Raw genomic sequence first — 18617 nt, 5'->3', positions numbered from 1 at the left:
ATGCTACAGTGTTGGGCTGCTGTGGCATTTTACCCGTCACAGGGATTTTACATTTAATTATATTATGGTCACTATTACCAAGAGAACCAGCTATATTCACCTCTTGGACCTGATCCTGTGAGCCACTTAGGACTAAATCAAGAATTGCCTCTTCTCTTGTGGGTTCCAAGACTAGCTGCTCCAAGAAGCAGTCATTTAAGGTGTCAAGAAACTTTATATCTGCATCTCATCCTGATGGATATGTACCCAGTCAATATGGGGATAGTTGAAATCCCCCATTATTATTGATTTTTTTTATTTTAATAGCCTCTCTAATCTCCCTGAGCATTTCACAGTCACTACACCATCCTGGTCAGGTGGTCTGGAATATATCCCTACTGCTAGATTCTTATTACTCAGGCATGGAATTAGTCTCCCCAGAGATTCTATGGTACAGTTTGGTTCATTTAAGATTTTTACTTCATTTGATTCTAAGCTTTCTTTCACAAATAGTGCCATTCCGCCACCAGCAAGACCTGTTCTGTCCTTCCGATATATTTTATACCCTGGTATTACTGCGTCCCATTGATTATCCTCATTCCACCAAGTTTCTGTGATGCCTATTATATCAATATCCTCATATAATATGAGGCACTCTAGTTCACCCATATTATTTAGACTTCTAGCACTGGTATATAACCACTTTAAAAACTTGTCACTAGCTGTCTTTCACTACATGATGTAACTGAATGGGATTTTTTCTTCTTTTGACTGTTTCTCATCAGATCACACCTGTTTTTTTTGTTTTTCTTTTAAATTTTCCATCCTCTCCTCATTAGCACAGAGAATCTCCATTTATAGATCTTCCTCCTAAGGGGTGTCCAAACCATGTGCTCCTTCGCACCTGTCTGCTTTCCCCCAACCCTTAGTTTAAAGGGTGAATTTGAACCCATAGCTGTTTGTGGCTAATCGAAGTCAGTTACTGCAATCCATGCACCTTTCTATTAAATAAGGCAGTGCAGGGATTCAATAGGTGCTCTGGTTGGGGGTGTGGGTGGGGGGGAAAGCTATTCTAAAGAGTATCAAAATTCACAAGTGGGAGCAATCTGATTGTCTTGGACAAGTGATCACCCCTCTGCACTTGAGGCTTTTATAAAATCTTACTGGACGGGGCAATGCACAACTGTTGATAATGGGGGTGGTGCAGGACAAAAATACTGGCAGAATTGTCCCCCCCCCATCTCCTCTGTTACTGGGGGTAGGAGATACTGATGCCAGTCTGGTGGTATACAAGATGAGCTGATGGCCTGAGTTCAGTTGCTAGTGATGTTGTTGGGAGGCCTGGATCAGCGTCCACTTTGCACTCCCTGTCAACACCCAGCCTGAGCCAGGGAACCTAATTTATCCAACCAGCGGACCAAATTCAGTGATGAATCCTGGTCACATGCCACCTGAGACCCGGTGCGCGTACGCTAAGTAGTAGTAGTGAAGTTATCTGTGTCATACACCACCGCTTTGAAACCCTGCAGACAGTTTCTGCAGAAGTCAAGGATCACATGGGAAGGGAGACTAGAAGAAGGTCAAGATTGAGGGATGATGGGCAGTTTCAGAACCGTTGGTCATGCTAGGACTGTCAGGTTTAAGACGAACAAAAGGAAGTATTTTTTCACATAATGCACAGTCAACCTGTGGAACTCCTTGCCAGAGGATGTTGTGAAGGCCAAGACTATAAGAGGGTTCAAAAAAGAACTTGATAAATTAATGGATAAATCAATGGCTATTAGCCAGGATAGGCAGGGACAGTATCCCTAGCCTCTGTCTGTCAGAAGCTGAAAATGGGCAACAGGGTATGGATCACTTGATGATTACCTGTTCTGTTCATTCTGGGGAATGCTGGCATTGGCCACTGTTGGAATACAGGATACTGGGCTAGACGGACCTTTGGTCTGACCCAGTCTGGCCATTCGTATGTTCTTAGGTCATGGAGCTAGAAGACTTCATATGCAGTCTGGCACCTCTGAAAAGCACTAACATTGCCTCTTTTTAAAAGATCCAAAAAATTATCTAAGCCAAATGCATTAAAAGCAGAAGCCGGAACTGAAAAGATACAGACATTCCCCCCACCCCCCCGCAATAGTTGTTTAAACAAGGTAGCATGAGGTTTTCCCAGCTCCAGGAGCCAATTCCATGAGCAGCAACTCAGTAGCTCCCCCCAAAGGAAAGCATATTGCTGGTGGGAATGAGAAGCAGGCTCATCCAGCCTTTGCCAGTGAGAAAAATGCAGCTCCCAGAGGGCTTTTAAAAGCAGGTGCTGATCACCCTAAGGCAGATATACTCTTCTCTGCCTGCTATAGTGCTGTCATATCTCCCCTCTCAAGCAGGCAGGACTCGGACGATTCCTCCTCCTTGCTCATACAGCTCAGCTCTCCTCAACAGATTAAATTAGGCTCCTTGCACAGGGGAACTGGCATACATTTCTGCTTACAGGCTAGTGCTAGGGTGTGACCATTCTGCACATCATAACAATCAAAGGGCAGGATCACTTGAGCTGCTGGATGCCCTCAACACCATTACAGTGAGAGTTCAGTGCCCCAATCTTGCAGGCTCTGGGCAACCAGAACATAGCATGTTACAATACAGAAAGGTGGGAAGCATGCTTTGTTGTTTACAGGAAGGGATTAAGGCAACAGGGCTAATGAAAGGTGCTGGAGACAGTGTATTTGTGAAAGCCCCATGGACAGCAGCAATGCAGGCTCCCTTCTCATCGCACCACCAGCGTGTCCCAGCCCTGACCTCAAAAGACCAGATGTATAGGACAGAAATCTCCATGTCCCACTCAGTGGGTGAGCTCTGCTAAGTCTGACCACAAGGGTATCAAAAGGAGCAGCAGTTTGTGGCATGAATGCTTGTCCAGTGAGACTGCAATTCATTTCACACTGGCCAGAGGCAAGGTGAGAGTAACCTGGGGCCAGGTTTACAATGGTATTAAGGTATCTAAAGATGTTTACAGGCACCTTGTGGCATGTTAGAGAGGGCCTAACTCACAGTGACTTCCAAGGGAGTTTGGTGCTTTTATAAGCCCTACTGGGTGCCTACCTGCACTTACAGACACAAAACTTTGTAAATCAGGCCTTGGTCATTACTAACCCAGGCTAGAGCTGAGCCAGGCTCTATTACTCCCATTCCATTAACTTAGGCCATTCAGCCCCTATATGCTATATTGCTTTTTTAAATATCAAGCTTTTTCCTAAGTTTAAAAAGAAACAAATTGCTCTACACAGTACTTTGTAAACTGGCGTTCTTCTATGGATCACTTCCTTACAAAAATCAGTGTTCAGAAATCAAAGCACAAAGGCTGATCAAGTCCATTTGATGAACATCCTCTGTTAGGAAGACCAGAACCAAATGACATGTGCATTTCATAGAGTAGTCAGACACAACTGAAGTCATGGTGATAAGCTTCTGGTTCTAACAGTTTTGATCAGACAAATAACCATGCACATTTAGAGTTTATCTGCTTCCTGAAAGATGTTATGTTGCTCTACATCTCTAATATGCAATGCAACGCAACGGAAGCAGACACCGCACAAGAACCATCCACTAATAAAACCGATTAATAATAGCAGGTGTCTACTATTCCTTTTTTGCTTGCATTAACAGTATATGCCATTGCCCACTATTGGCAGTGCAACAAAAAGTGCTCTTTGTTTCATGCTATAATGAGCCACAAGGGAGACTCACAGAAGTTAGAGATGGAAAAGACCCATTAGATCATGCAAAATCATTTTTCTGCCAAGACAGGATTAGAAGGTCATTTGTTGCCAGGCAGGAGTTTGGTAAGGAGTTCAGGCAAAGTAATTAAAAAAGTGACCCACAAAGGAAAAAGAAATTGGGATTGTGCCACTTTTGCTCCTTTTATGATGTATGACGACAGACAGTCCTTCCTGTCCCTTTTTTAGGGATTTGTCTGTTTTACATTAGAAATTCAGGCTTCCTACACAAAGTCTTCCAGGAAAAACAGGGATGGCAAACGTTAAGGTCTCACAGAGATAGAGAGCAGTGAAACCTGATTCAGAGTAAAAGAGATTTTTATTCGGCTCTCAAAACGTTGATAACTCTCTCTCTCTCTCTCTCTCTCTCTCTCACACACACACACACACACACACGAGAAAAACTGGGAGACAAAAAAAGGATATGCTGAAAGACTCAATAGCCCCTGCCCTCTCCAGCAAAAAGATGAGAAAACTTCCAATCCACTTCTCTGGGTCCTCCAAGAATTCCTCTAGCAAAACTAAGGCTTGACATTCTTGTTATTTCTAAAGGTAAAAATGAAGCAGAGGGAAACTTTAAAAGCCTTTCAGGTGTGCTTTGTAAGGAAGCAAACAAAGGGCATAAACCTAAGTCCCTCAGACCACACGTCGCTGGTCTCCTTTAAGGGGAGATAGTTGAGGGTGTGGACACTAAGGAAGCTACACATTACCCATCCTACCTAAGGGAGTTCAGTGTATATTCTTCCGTACGGATTTCTAAAGCTATTCCTACTGGCTTTTGTCTATCCGAGGACTAATAATTCACCATGGTATACTTCACTAATGACAGCTGTAGTGCAAGGCTCAGGCATTTTTATTGTCATTTAACCCTGTCCTGTGTCTAACCCCACTCATGGCAGGATCACATGACCTGACACTACACTATAGCTACCACTGACAAAGCTGCAATATGGTGAATTACAAGTCCTAGAAGTTTTCTAATTGTTGGTCTCAAACTAATCTCGAGTCCTCAGTATACAGGACATCCATGGGATCTCAAAGATCAGAAAGATGAGAGCATGGAAACATGAGAGATAAGCTATGGCAGAGCTAGAAATAAAAGCCACTGAAAGGGAAGAAGTGTAGCTGAGCAGAAAGACACAGCACATTGGAGAAGGATGCATTAAAGCCTTTTTTAGACTCATTTAAAAAGAAACCCCAAAGGTCGGCATGTTCATACTTGACTTAAACAATCCATGTGAGCCAGTCATCAAGGAAATTTATTTTTAGATTTGTCAGCCCACTCTCCCACTGCAGAATGGGAATATGAGAATGATTAAAGCAGCTTATTTAAAAAAATCCTCCCCTGTAGTCTCCTCTATCATGCAGTGGAACTTCTGCCCCATTCCCCAAAGCAGTACGCAGAACTTGCTTATTCTCTTATGGATGCTGACACAGCCAGCAGCAACCAATATTCATTTATTTACTTAATTACAGGAAGGTTATTATTGCTTCTAAGTTTACTTAAGATGCAAGTTGTATTTTGGAATGTCAGAAATGAGAGGATAGAGCAAGTCCATCAGATGGTAGGGGTGAAAGGAACCTTTCAGCTCACGCAATCCAGCCCTTTCTTCTTACTACAGGCTTTGCCTACAGAAGTTTTCACCCTTAAACATTTTTCATTGATGAGACTCAATAGCTGTTCCATGTCAAATCACTCTCATTGTTCAGAAGATGCTCTCCTTGTGTAAATGAACTGCAATACCAGATCAGACCAGTGACTATCTAATCCAGTAACTTGTCTCCAACAGTGGCCAGTAGTAAAAGATGCAGAGAAAGGAAAAGCCCTGCAGTGGAGAATTATGTAATAAATCTGCCCATAGAAGTTGATTCCTAACCCCTGTCAATTTGTGCTAGGGAGAGACAGCCTTTCTTCCCAGCCCCAGCTTGGGGACTGCTGTGGCGGGGGGAGAAAGGGAGAGACACACTCCCTTTTTTCCAGCCCCAGCTTGGGGGCTGTCACGGCACAGAAAAGAGGGTACATCCATTGCATTAGAAAGGTAAGTCTACGGATATTAAAATATGAGTTGTGTGCTTTTCTTTGTAGAACAAAAAACAATTTAGGGTTTTTTTGTGTAGCACTTTTATCCAAAGCACTTTACAATAGCTAGCTAATGGTACAAAAAACACTTGGAAAGATCATTAAGTGGTCTGCCGAGACCCTCAGCAATTTGCAAGTGGTCCGGGGGAAAAAAAAGTTTGAGAACCACTGACCTAGGCTGAAGAACAATTTTATAGCCTGCATCAAACATGTGAGGAATGTCCCCACCAGCCTTTACGGGCATGTTAACATTAACTGGAAATCAACTAACTCAAGGTTAAAAAAAAAAAGTCTAGTGAAGATAAGCCCTTATGCTGGGCATACATCAATTTGATATTGTCCTTTTGACAGCATTGCCATTTTCTGGTGCTGCTGATGCTGTGATTCACTGACAGATGTAATTAACAGGTACATTCCTGTATTTGACAGGAACTGTTGGCCAATGAGAATTTGCAGAGCTGAAGCTTGCCAAGGCAATACATTTTTCATCTTATATGAGGTTTCTTGGCATTTCACCAACCAAACTACCAATACTACTAAAAACATCATTATCTTTCTCTAAGATATCTGCAAGTCCTCCTGCTTAAAGAGTGGTCCATAAAGGATATGAAGGATATGCATGAACCAATTTGGGGAGAGCATTAAATGGATAAGAGGCAGTGGGGGAAGAAGTAATGGAGATGCTCATGGGCATAGATGGGACTAGCATTGTTAGCAGAGCAAAGGGGAGAAGTCACAATCTGGTGTGATAAGAGAATAGGTAAGGACAAGGGTGCTAAATTGGGAAAAGTCTTGAAAAGTAAAGACTAGAAGTTTGCCTGTAACACAGATGAAAAAGGGAAGCCTCAAGAGGGACTGAAAGGGGTGGGTTCGGGAGGGGACAAAAAACAACAACTACTAGGAAGATAGATGCTGACTGCAGTATTTTGAATGGATTCTGCTACTGGAGTTTTAACCTGCCTTCATTCAGTCTGGAGAGAAAGATCGGTGTAGCCCAAACATGAGATAATGGCCGAGATTCTGAAAGCTACACCCTGTCCAGCAATGGAGTTAGAGATTGTCTACACAGGGAAACGATTGCAAAATAAGTTAGGGCGTGAATTTGAAGTGCCACAACTATTCCTCAACTAGCTCCTGTGGCGGGCACTCATTCTACACTAAGAGTGCCTTTGTGCATTTTAGCTTAAGCTAATGCAAAGTAGCTATTCCAGGCTACTTCTCTTGTAGACAAGCCCTTGGAATTAGACAAACCAGTGCCCAGGTATTTCTAGAGCACTTAATCACTGTAGTATCCAGGATGAATTAAGGCTACGAACAAAGAATCAGAGGATAAATCTGAAGTTTATCCGCCTGCCCTATAGTCTGAATTGTATATCCTGTACACATTAATGGCACAGTCATACTAATTCACATACTGGTGCAATGCGTGCGCACACACAGTGAAATCTGTGTTGTATGATGACAGTATTTCAGGGAGCTTAAAACCATTGCACATCTCATCAGACTCAGCACTATTTCAGACAGTGGCACAGCAGAAAAGCATAAAACTGCTATCATAAATTCTACAAATTAGCAAGGATATAGTTATGGGTCCACATGAATTTAAATTCAGGGGAGTGGAGGATAATTGTCCTTTGGAATGTCACTTCAAAAGGAAGATACCTGGCACCTGCTGAATCACCTCTTACAATTATGCGTGCAAAGAAGTAGGTTGGCTCAAGTCCTTCACAGCAGCAGTCTGCTACACCACCTGCTTTCTCCCCACCTTCTCATGCCCTGAAGTTAAAAACAGGGGTGACAGAACAGTCTAGGTAATAGATCTATTAAAATTCACCAGCCTAAAATCAGTGTCATATTTTTCTCCTTTTACCATTTTTGCCCGTTTCCCTGTAGATTCTCTTCCCTTGCCTTTGTTTCTTCCAAACATGCATTCTCCATTCACAGACCAGAGCTATACCTTTCCTCTGTGTTCTGTTCCGTCCCGTCCCATTCCATTCATACTCTGTTCCCTGCCCTCATCCTGTAGCTGTCCACAGCTCCAATCATCTGAAAAGTTCCCTTTAACTCTGGATGTCTGAAGTGCTTGTTATGCAGACCTCAGTCATTTGTGCGTCTGTTGACTCCTAGGGCAATCCACAAAATCCACATGGAAATCCCAGGTAGCATAGGAGATCTGCCCCCGCGTGGAGTGGGCCAGAATGAACCCAATAACTGGATGCAATTCAAAGCACTGGTAATTACCTTCAAACCCATAAACGGCCAGGTGCTGAGCTACATGAGAGACCTTTCATCTAACACGTCATTGTGGTAGCTGAAACTGGCTGGGTAATGCTTGCTTATGGAAGTAAAGTCTTAACGCTATCTGGTGCCAAGGATTCCTCAGCTGAGAGCTCTTATCACTGGAATTCAATCCACTTGGTAGTGCCCCCCCCCCCACAGCCAGACTAATGATCTACAGGCAAGATCCATTTAAGTGTTTTGGGCTTGAATTTTCATTACTTACCAGTGGCCATGAGAAGTTCTATAGAAGCTAGTGACAACAAGAGTTATTTGACTTAAGAAAAGCAGCTACAAAATATAACCTTGTAGAAACCCAAATATCTATGAATCCATCATCTAAAGCTGTACTGGCACCCAAACCTCAAGCACATGTCCACTGGAGGATAAGTATTGCTCACCTCAGATGTTTCCAGTCTCAACCTGGGTTACTATCCCTGCCATTATCTTTCAGCGCTCACAACTTGTTACCTTGTACGCCCATTAAAATTTCTCACCTGGGGAAAGAACATAACATAACTGCCTCTTCCAGCCTTACAAGATCTGGGAGTTCTACAAGATGACAGTGAATTCAGTCACAGTGCACCACCTGATGAAAGAATGAAGGAAACAGCCAGCACTGTAAGCTACTTCAAGAGCGTGTGCTTATCTCCACCCCACAGTTGGAAAATTTATCATACAGTCTTGACTGATGGCACCTAGAAGCTATTTTCCTTCTAATCTTAACAGTTCTTCTCTTGATACTGTAATTAGTTGCATCTCAGCCCTTAAAGAAGATTCAATCCAAAATGGACTATACTTGGGCAAGTCAGAACAGCTATATTAAGGTGAGAAAAAATGAGCAAGCATCTGATGCAGTCAATTTATAAAAAAAGTAACAGGAGACTAGACATTCATTATTGCATCTGGCTAGAAATAAAAAACAGTAAAAGAAGCTCCTGAATATCTGAAATTCTCTGAATCAATCAAGTTGGATTTTAACAGGGAAAAATCAAGTGCCTCCAATTTGGCAGAATTGTTAAGAAATTCTAAAATAATTCAACAAAAAGCAATATCCTAGACCTCAAGAAACCTTCATGTCTCCCAGCAACTCCACAAAACCAGAGGTTTAAGCATTAACTTATTAGCTCACTAGCACTAGGCAGCCTTCAGCTGTCCCATATGTTAAGACAAAGCCTGAGTGTGTGTTTTGTTTTGTTTTTTTAAAGAAGCAGACTATCAGCTAAGTATACAAGACTAAATGGATGGCAGGAAGTCTGCATGAATATTTATGACTGTCTGGTGCAGAACAAGCATGAAGGGAAGTAACAGAGTGCAGTGAAATGGCATGAAATAATGAGGAATGACATCTACCTAGCAGATGAACGCACTCAAAAAAAAAAAGCTATTTACTTTATGTCAATGGTTGATATGATTAACTGCAGCTTATCAGAAAAGCGCTACGCTAACATGGACAGTACCTAAAGGAAGACCAAGAATGTAAGTAATGGCGATGTGACAAAGTGGGGTTTTCTCCCTTGTTATGTTGTATGTGAATCTTACTGTCCTGTATTAATACTGTGTGTACCGCAGTTTCCCTGCATACCACAACAATGCCTAGGTGGTGGAATTGGGTGCGACTTTTTCTGAGGCCCTCGGGACTGGTGAGGCTGCCCAGCTGCCTGCACATAAGCTATGGACGGATATCCTTCGTAACCTCAGAACCAAGAAGGGGATGCGACCAGGTGACATTTTGCGCAGGAAGCAGGACAAAGACCAGGAGAAGGAGCAACAGCAGACTGAGCTGGACCCCACTGCCTGGCCCCCAACACATTCACTGCTCTGGAGGCATGCTACATCAGACTCCTGATTGGCTTCGTTCGGAGCAGTTCCAGAGCATTGGCCCAATGACTCCGTGACAGGCTCCATTTTGAGTGTGAAGATGTAAACTGTATAAACTAGAGAAATTAAAGGTCCTGTATTTAACATTTACATTTCTGACAAGTTTCGTGTTTCTCTCCAGGAGATACAAATTTGTTAGTCTCTAAGGTGCCACAAGTACTCCTTTTCTTTTTGCGAATACAGACTAACATGGCTGCTACTCTGAAAGATGCACGTGAGAATCACAATTCTCCCCAAAGGACCTTAATCAGTTACACATTTGTAATGTGTATGACATTCATTTCTATAGGACTACTCAAATATATTGCATGCAGGTAAACTGCGTTAAAAAAAAATAAGAAAGGTGGGCACCATTTCAAAGCCATTTGTCAATTGCCACATTGAGATTACCATAGTTTTCCTCCCAAACTGAAAAATTATCTAACTGCTCACAAAGGCTGATTTTTAATAATTTGTACTGTAAATTGATAGATGATCTGTATTGATAAACATGCAAGAAATAACATGCATTTTAGAGCTAGCAACCAAGAATGCTATAGCCACGGATAAGCCAGCAGGAAATAAACACTTTGTTTTCCCATCACAATCTGGCTGTCACCTGTGCAGACTGAAGGATTCAGCTCCAATCAATCTGGCAATAACCAATGTAAACAAACATTTTCAGGCCTACTTGTTGGCTGACTGCTTTCCCCAGTTAAGCATGTTCATAATTTGCAGAAAGGGACCAGGTTCAGAGTAGCAGCCGTGTTAGTCTGTATTTGCAAAAAGAAAAGGAGTACTTGTGGCACCTTAGAGACTAAAATTTATTTGAGCATAAGCTTTCGTGAGCTACAGCTCACCCATCGAAAGGGACCAGTTACTCCCCTATCTCCATTAACCAGTAATCATGTGATTAACATTCCAGTAGCTCCTTTAGAAAACAAACAGACAACTGAGCTCATTTGAGGAGCCTAGTGTATTAGGATGAACTGGTATTTAGTACTTGTTTCCAACTGGGTGCCTGCCCTAGCAGAGCCAGACCACAGAAAATGAACATTTGCATTGCAGTTTTCTGGCTGGGAAGGATCAGATCCTGGTTGGACCAAGAATCATGAGTCAAGACAAGGAAGAATGGAGGTTTAAGAAGATTTGCTAACTAAGGAAGCACAAGTCTTCAAGGTCTGGCTAAAGGCCACATCTCATCTGTGTGAGTAAAGTCAAGTGGTGTTTTGTGAAAGTGTGAATATGCAGTGAGCTCCCAGTTCTGCCACATATGCTTCTTGCCTGTCAGTCTAAGAGAATGCCATTGCCCCAGCTGAATTAAGCTTGAAGATGCAGTCATGAATCTATGCGCAAGTCTACACTACTATCAAGGTTCCTTCCCAACTCTGAACTCTATGGTACCGATGTGCGGACCTGTATGAAAGACCCCCCCCCCGCTTATTCTTACTAGCTTAGGTTAAAAATTTCCTCAAGGTACAAACTTTGCCTTGTCCTTGAACCCTATGCTGCCACCACCAAGCGTGTTAAACAAAGAACAGGGAAAGAGCCCACTTGGAGACGTCTTCCCCACAAAATATCCCCCCAAACCCTACACCCCCTTTCCTGGGGAAGGCTTGATAAAAATCCTCACCAATCTGCATAGGTGAATATAGACCCATACCCTTGAATCTTAAGAACAATGAAAAAGCAGTCAGGTTCTTAAAAGAAGAATTTTAATTAAAGAAAAGGTAAAAGAATCACCTCTGCAAAATCAGGATGGTAAATACCTTACAAGGTAATTGGATTCAAAACAGAGAATCCCTCTAGGCAAAACCGTAAGTTACAAAAAGACACAACAGGAATACACATTCCATTCAGCACAGCTATTTTACCAGCCATTTAAACAAAAGAAAAATCTAAGGCATTTCTAGCTGGATTGCTTACTAACCTCTTACAGGAGTTCTGAAGAGCATTCCTGATCTGTTCCTGGCAAAAGCATCACACAGACCGACCGATCCTTTGTTCCATTTCCCCCTCCAGCTCTGAAAGTAACTTGTCACCTCATTGGTCATTTTGGTCAGGTGCCAGCAAGGTTATCCTAGCTTCTTAACCCTTTACAGGTGAAAGGGTTTTGCCTCTGGCCAGGAGAGATTTTATAGTTCTGTATACAAAAAGGTGGTTACCCTTCCCTTAATTTTGTAGTTGTCATAAATATAAAGTCAACCTCTGTTATGTCAGCGGTGCGCATCCTCACCAGTTGCGCTTGCACCAACTGAACTGCCAATGTGGGGCATTGTGGGATGATTTCTGACAGGCAGCAACAGTCAATGTAAGCAATGCAGTGTCTACGCTGACACTGTGTCAACCTATCTATGCTGACTTGAGTGCTTCACCTCTCGCAGAGGTGGAGTTATTAAATCAGTGTGTAGTAGGTGAGTTACATTGGTGGGAGCTACATTTTAGTGCAGACTCTTACAGAGTTAGATCAACGTAAGCTGCCTTGCATCGGCTAACGCTATAGTGTTGACCAAGCTTATGGCTGGATTTTCCACACCCCTGAGCGACATACTTATTCTGACCTAACCCCAAGTGTACACAGCTCTACGTCGGTGGGAGAGCTTCTCCCATTGACATAGCTACCGCCTCTCTGGGAGGTTGGGTCTACACTAGAGAGTTTGGTCAATGCAAGGCAGCTTATGTTGACCGAACTATGGAACTCCTTAAATTTTGCTCCCATGACATAACTGCCCTGCTATGCCAACTTAATAACTTCACCTCCATGAGCGACGTAGAGTCAAGGTTGATGTAGTTAGGTTGACACAGTGCCAATGTAGACACTGCGTTGCTTATGTTGAGTGTTACTAGCTTTCAGGAGCCATCCCACAATGCCCCACACTGCCAGTTCAATCGATAGAAGTCCTACTGGTGAGGATGCGCACCGCCAACACAAGGAGCAAAAGTGTAGACACACACAAGCAATGTAATTACTGTGGGGGCTACATGCCAATGCAAATTAGGTTGATTTAGTTTTGTAGTATAAACATGGCCTATCCTGTGGCCCGCCATAGGCGCCAACTGCACTGGCAGCCAAGCTCCGCTCACCCCCGGCCCCAGCCCCTCCTACCTCAGCGCGCCATATCCCTGCTCCTCTGCCTACCTTCCAGCGCTTCCCACCACCAAACAGCTGTTTGGCAGCACTTAGGACTTTCCAGGAGGGACGGGGGAGGACCGGAGACACGGCACGCTCAGGGGAGGAGGTGGGGAAGAGGCAGGGCTGGGGTGTGGATTTGGGGAAGGGGTTGGAATAGGGGCAGGAAGGGCAGAGTTGGGGCAGGGACTTTAGGGAAGGGGTTGGAATGGGGGCGGGGCAGGGGCAGGGCCTCATGGACTAGACATACAGTCTGAGGTATGAAGATCAGCATGTATGATTCTTTGCTGCGAGTAGTTGGGAAGAGTGTTTGTTAAAAGTGGCAACTTGAAAAAGTTCCTGCTATTAAAGCTATGATGATAGACTGTCAGTGTAGATAATCATCAGTGTTACTGACCACATAAGGAATAGTTACAGGTAATTTTATTAAAAGTCTCTCTTTGCATTACAGGTTTTTAAAAAGTTAATACATTGACTTTTAATCGCATACTATATTACTCTTAATTTTTCTTCATTTTTGACTATATTTTTGTATTGTATGAAAAGGTTTCAGTGATGCGGCCCTCGGGCCAACGTACCAGTCCTCATGTGGCCCTCATGGTGATTTGAGTTTGAGATCCCTGGGTTAGACAGTGTCTTCACTGAGCGCTACAGAGCACAGCTGCAGCATAATAAGTGTAGGCAAGTCCTGTGGAGTTTACCCTTTGAAAGGAGGAATAAGGAACTCCTCTTTTCTGAGCCTGGCCACCTGCAGAAAGTCGATATCAAGCTTTCTGACATATAGGCTTCTTTTGAGCTGGGGAACTGGAGAGAAGCGTGTGCGGCCGGGGGACATGCAGGGTGGGAAAGATGCCCTGGTTACTGAAGTATGTTTCTTTTGGAAGAAATTTGGGAGATTTTTATACAAAGGTGTAGCAGTGCAGGAGTAAGAGAAAAAAAGCGTCACCTATAGGAATAATTTTGCTTCAAGTTCAGTCTGCCGTGAGATGTCCAAGAATATGCGGGGGTGATTTGATAGCTTCTTCGTCCATGTTGATAGAAGAGTTCATTCCTGAATCAGCCTTTTGCTTCTTGCGTCCTTTCATTTACAAGCTCCAACACTGCTGTATTAGAGACCTAGGGACTGTCATACTGATCAGACCCCATGGTCCATCTAGCCTAACATCTCATCTCCAATACTAGCCATACAAGCTGATGCAGAGGAAGATGCAAGAAACCATGTAGCAGGCAGCAACAGGATAAGTTGCTCCAAGGGAGAAAGTTTCCTCTTAACATTCAATGTTCCAGCGGGGCTTATGTCCCAAAACTGGAGGTCTTATATGCCTAGTTATTTCAATACAGGGTATTACCATGAGAAGTCTGGATATTCTGCATGCACATTTAAATGTTTAATCCTATCTGAATCACATTAAGCTCTTGGCCTCAGACATGTTCCCAAGAATAATCATGCAATGTGTGACAAAAAAAACCAAAACACCCTGTTTTGAATTTCCCACCTTCCAATTTTTGCTGAATATTCCCATGTTCTTGGATTGTGAAATAAAAGTGAACAGAAGTCCCCAATCTACCTTCTCTACCTACTGTTTGGTATACTTTTATCATGCCAATTTAAGGGTCCATCTCTGTATTTACAGATATTTGAAGCTGGTACTGACCCTCAGGACACTGTTCTCAATTCTAGAATGGTAATTTGAACCCAGGTTTCCCAAAAAGAAGCAATTCTGCTCACAAATGGGACAGCAAGGAAGTTGGGCAGAGAACCAGTTATTTGTGTGGGGGTTTTGTCATGTCCACAGGAAGATCTAGGCTGATCTACAACAGAAAAATGGGAAGCACTCCCAGCTAGTTTGGGGTAGCGTTTCAGTAAAAGATGCCTTCAGTAAGGAGTCCGTGCCCTAGTCAGTCTAATGAACTGCCTTTCGTAGCTGCTTATTTTGGTACATGACAAGGAAAGGGAAGCCTCTCCACATGCTTTCCATACCATCCTTGGAGGTATTTAATTGTATTTAATTTTCACAGCCTGCTTAGTGACCTGAACAAGCTTCTGCTGATCTTCAAGATATTCTATTGAAGAAACCACATAAATGACAACAAAAGCCTTTTGCCTAAAGGAGTGGGGGGAGTGGGGGGAAGGACAGGTCTCTCACTTCCCTGCCTGGGAGGACCAGCACAGCAGACACACCAGACTTTCCACTTGCACTCCATTTCTGCACAATACTACTGGAAGATCCAGTTATGGATGTTAGAAGGCAAGACTTGCATATTGTGCACCTAGTGGAAGGAACAAAGGCAGAAGCTGGTCTGTAAAGAGCTGCTTATGAACATGACCACTCCATCTGAGACAGTAAGCGCATTGGGAGAGATCCTAGAAGATGGCTATAGATATGAAAATGCTACTCTTTCATTGGCTGTCGGAAGAGGGATTCAGCTTCAGTCCACACTGGAGGCATTTGGATCCCAGAAATATTCATTCACAGGAGCACACATCAGAAACTAAACAGGAAGGGCTGACAAAACTATCTCAGAAAACCCAGGACACCAGAGACAGAAAAGGTCTGATGTCATGGAAAAGTTCAGAATGTGATTTATTTAGAGTATGAAAACTAAAAAACAACGTTTTCCCTAGAGCTCAAAGGAGAACCTGATCAGCTCTTCCAAACAGTAAGCGCCAGACTTACCGGCACCAATGCACCTCTGCGCAACACCTGCTAGCTACAGCATCCTCAAGATGCACTTCACTAATAACTTTCAACAAGAGCACAATGAGGAGTTTTGCAACAGCAAGCCTCTGCTTTCAAAACACTGCAGCTGCAGGACCACTTCATAGTTACTCGCTCACATGGCATTTAGGAAAGCTCAGTGACCCGAAGCGTTAAACTCCAAACACAATCTTTTAAATGGCACCAAATGGACATGAAATTGCCTTACCAAGCACAGTAATTTAATTCCTCTCAAGGATCTCCCTTTATCTAATCAATCCACTAAGATTCAAATGCCACAATATAAAGAAAATTGATTTGTATAGCTGACAGCTACATATTGAAGGATGACTGTATAAAGGTCTACTACGCCATAGATCTAAGAGCTCAGTGCCATTTAAGTACATTTTTAATACTGTTTCTCAGCACATCAGGACTGGCAGGGAGAGTGAAAAAATGGGCATTTGTACTTAAAATTATCAATAGCCAAAAGGTGGAGAAAGGTATTTTTTATTAGGATCTCTTCCAGACACAAGACCATTTAACTTGCACCGCTTTTAAGACCTTGGCTTTGTTTTGTTTTGTATTTGATTCAGTAAATTGCACATTTTATACAGAGGTATTCAAAGCAAGTTTATTTTGCACATCGTGTGATGCTTGAAGTCAGCAATGGCACTGATCATTTCACTCATACTACATGTTTAATACAGAAAACCACAGTTCTGATAATGCAAGCAGCCAAAAATCCCAGCTGGGGGCTGAGATTTACAATGAAATCACATCCTTTCTGAAATGCTAGGCTACAGCACAGAAGTTATTCCATGATCACTAGGAAGGTAGTTTCTCTGGAGACAATGCCAGTTCAATATTCTGAGTGCACACTGGGAATAGATCTATATTAGCTCTTGTAGTTGTAATGGAGAACCCTCCTTAATCAGCTGCAATTTTTTTCTACTGCAGGATTTCAAGGAGTTCCCTAGTAGCAAAGGCACTAAACTGGAGAGGTGGGGAGCTCAATTTTGATGGATATCAACAGCTGAACATTTTAAAAGAGCAATATTCCATTCTGTTGTATTTAGCCAAGTTTCAAACAGCAGAAGTACTGGAGCTGTGAAGAGAGCTTTCCAAAGCAGAATATAGTTTAACTGATGCAGTATCATCCTTATGCAGCTGTCTATATTGCAATCAAAGAATATGACTGTAGCTGAAATAGACATACCCATGCTAGCTTAAGCCTGGAGAGAGCTTGGGTACCAGAGCTGTGACACTGTTGTAGCGCACACTTCAGCATGGGCTAGAACTGACTATATCAGGTGGTGAACAGCAGGAACAGACAGGACATCCAAAAATAAGTTTGACCAAGTCACCCTTCAAACAGGAGGGACCAGAAATACTAATATAAAATCACAGTATTTTTCATAAGTCTTATTTTTCATCAGGTATGTAAGGGGGCTGAAACGCTGATCTCAAAGAAGTTAAAAGGGAAATGAATAGGAAGTTTAAATATTACTATTAGCATTTCTCAAAAGCCTTGCACATCTTACTATAAATGCTACTATTGAAAATGAGACCATGCACCCAGAAGCATGCTTGCACTCTAGGAACCAGCCTTGACAGCAATAGATTAATGCATCCACCACAGGCAAACTAGACAATGCCCCCCCCCCCATGGCCCACTCAATCCAATAACATTTGGTCTTGTCTGGGGATTCCCTAGGGTACTGGTGCTGAATTCAAAACAAAGCTTCAAGTATTCAGAAGAATGCAATGGGCAATGCCAGAGTGATCAGAACATCTAGTGGGCAGCGGAACAGTCAAGTCAAGGCAGAAGAGAAGAGCTACAAGAAGTCTATCCTTTTGCCCTGGGCTTTAGCCCACCTGCCTCAGAAGGAAATATTCCTGAACCTCAAAGATTTTCACAACTGAAAATTCAATTCTGTCCAATTCGGAGATTCATTCACTGACTATTTAGTGATTGACAATGCTGGGAAGCAGGATCACGACAACACCAATCACTAGAAAACCAAAGGAAAAGACAGCATTTACAAGTTTTGTAACTATTCCTCCTTTTTCAGCCTCAGTCTCTGGACTTCAGACACTGTAGTCCATCCTTTAAGTATCAGCAGAGCAATCACCAGCACCAGTTCTATTATTTCACTAACATACAAGATAGTTTCAAAAACTTTAAACTCATGTATAATGGGTGTAAAAAAAAATCTAGTGTAAATGAAAGTTACCAATAACCATGCTGAAAAATTCATGTGGGATATAAAAATCAAATGCTACACACTGAGGCTGGATACGACTAGTGGCTTAGCAAAGCCCAAGTTAGAAGCCACCGGCAAGCTACACATAAAGCTGGACATCAATTTTTTAAAATTTGTAATTTCAGCATCTAAGCACACTCTGCTCAAACGCAAATGCTTTAGAGTCTACATGAATTAAGGTAGCCTGCTCAAGATTCACCATTCTTCACCATGATTTAAATCACAACAAATGCTACCATAGTTAATGCAAACAAAACACGGAGGCTCCAATTACTAATGCAAGGCTAAGTCTCCCTTGTGATAAATAGAAAACAAGATTGGACTAAGCTATCAGAAATGAGCTGCATTTTTATTCAAAATAAGGAACATCTGAAAGTGTTTAAAAGGCAATTAGTATTGTGCTAAGTAATCAGACACAAAAAGGGTTCTATTTGGGTTCTTTTAAACACAGTTCAGAGTGGAATCTGAACAAAAATTCCTATCTTTAAATATTTTGGATTAAATCAAAAAACCTCCACCAGATTGATTTAAGTAGTCATGTCTAGACAAGAAAAA

At 42.5% G+C, this 18617-nt stretch overlaps 1 protein-coding gene across 4 annotated transcripts in view; it reads right to left on the bottom strand.

The window, feature by feature from the left end:
- Positions 1–18617, bottom strand: part of RAB6A (RAB6A, member RAS oncogene family) — a 112600-nt gene that overhangs the window by 61243 nt on the left and 32740 nt on the right. Inside the window, exons 1-2 of one of the 4 annotated variants that reach the window (XM_043504033.1) lie at positions 8604–8690; positions 7738–7952 (exon numbers count right to left, since the gene is read on the bottom strand). The exons of the other annotated variants lie outside the window; for them this stretch is intronic. Coding sequence (XP_043359968.1) covers positions 7738–7756 — 19 coding nt within the window. The 5' untranslated portion in view covers positions 7757–7952; positions 8604–8690. Of the gene's footprint in view, positions 1–7737; positions 7953–8603; positions 8691–18617 lie in introns of those variants that run through there. 4 annotated transcript variants of the gene reach the window in all.

This window comes from Dermochelys coriacea, chromosome 1 (genome assembly GCF_009764565.3).
Source record: "Dermochelys coriacea isolate rDerCor1 chromosome 1, rDerCor1.pri.v4, whole genome shotgun sequence".
NCBI classification, from domain to species: domain Eukaryota; kingdom Metazoa; phylum Chordata; order Testudines; family Dermochelyidae; genus Dermochelys; species Dermochelys coriacea.
This window is presented reverse-complemented; position numbering and strand designations above follow the sequence as displayed.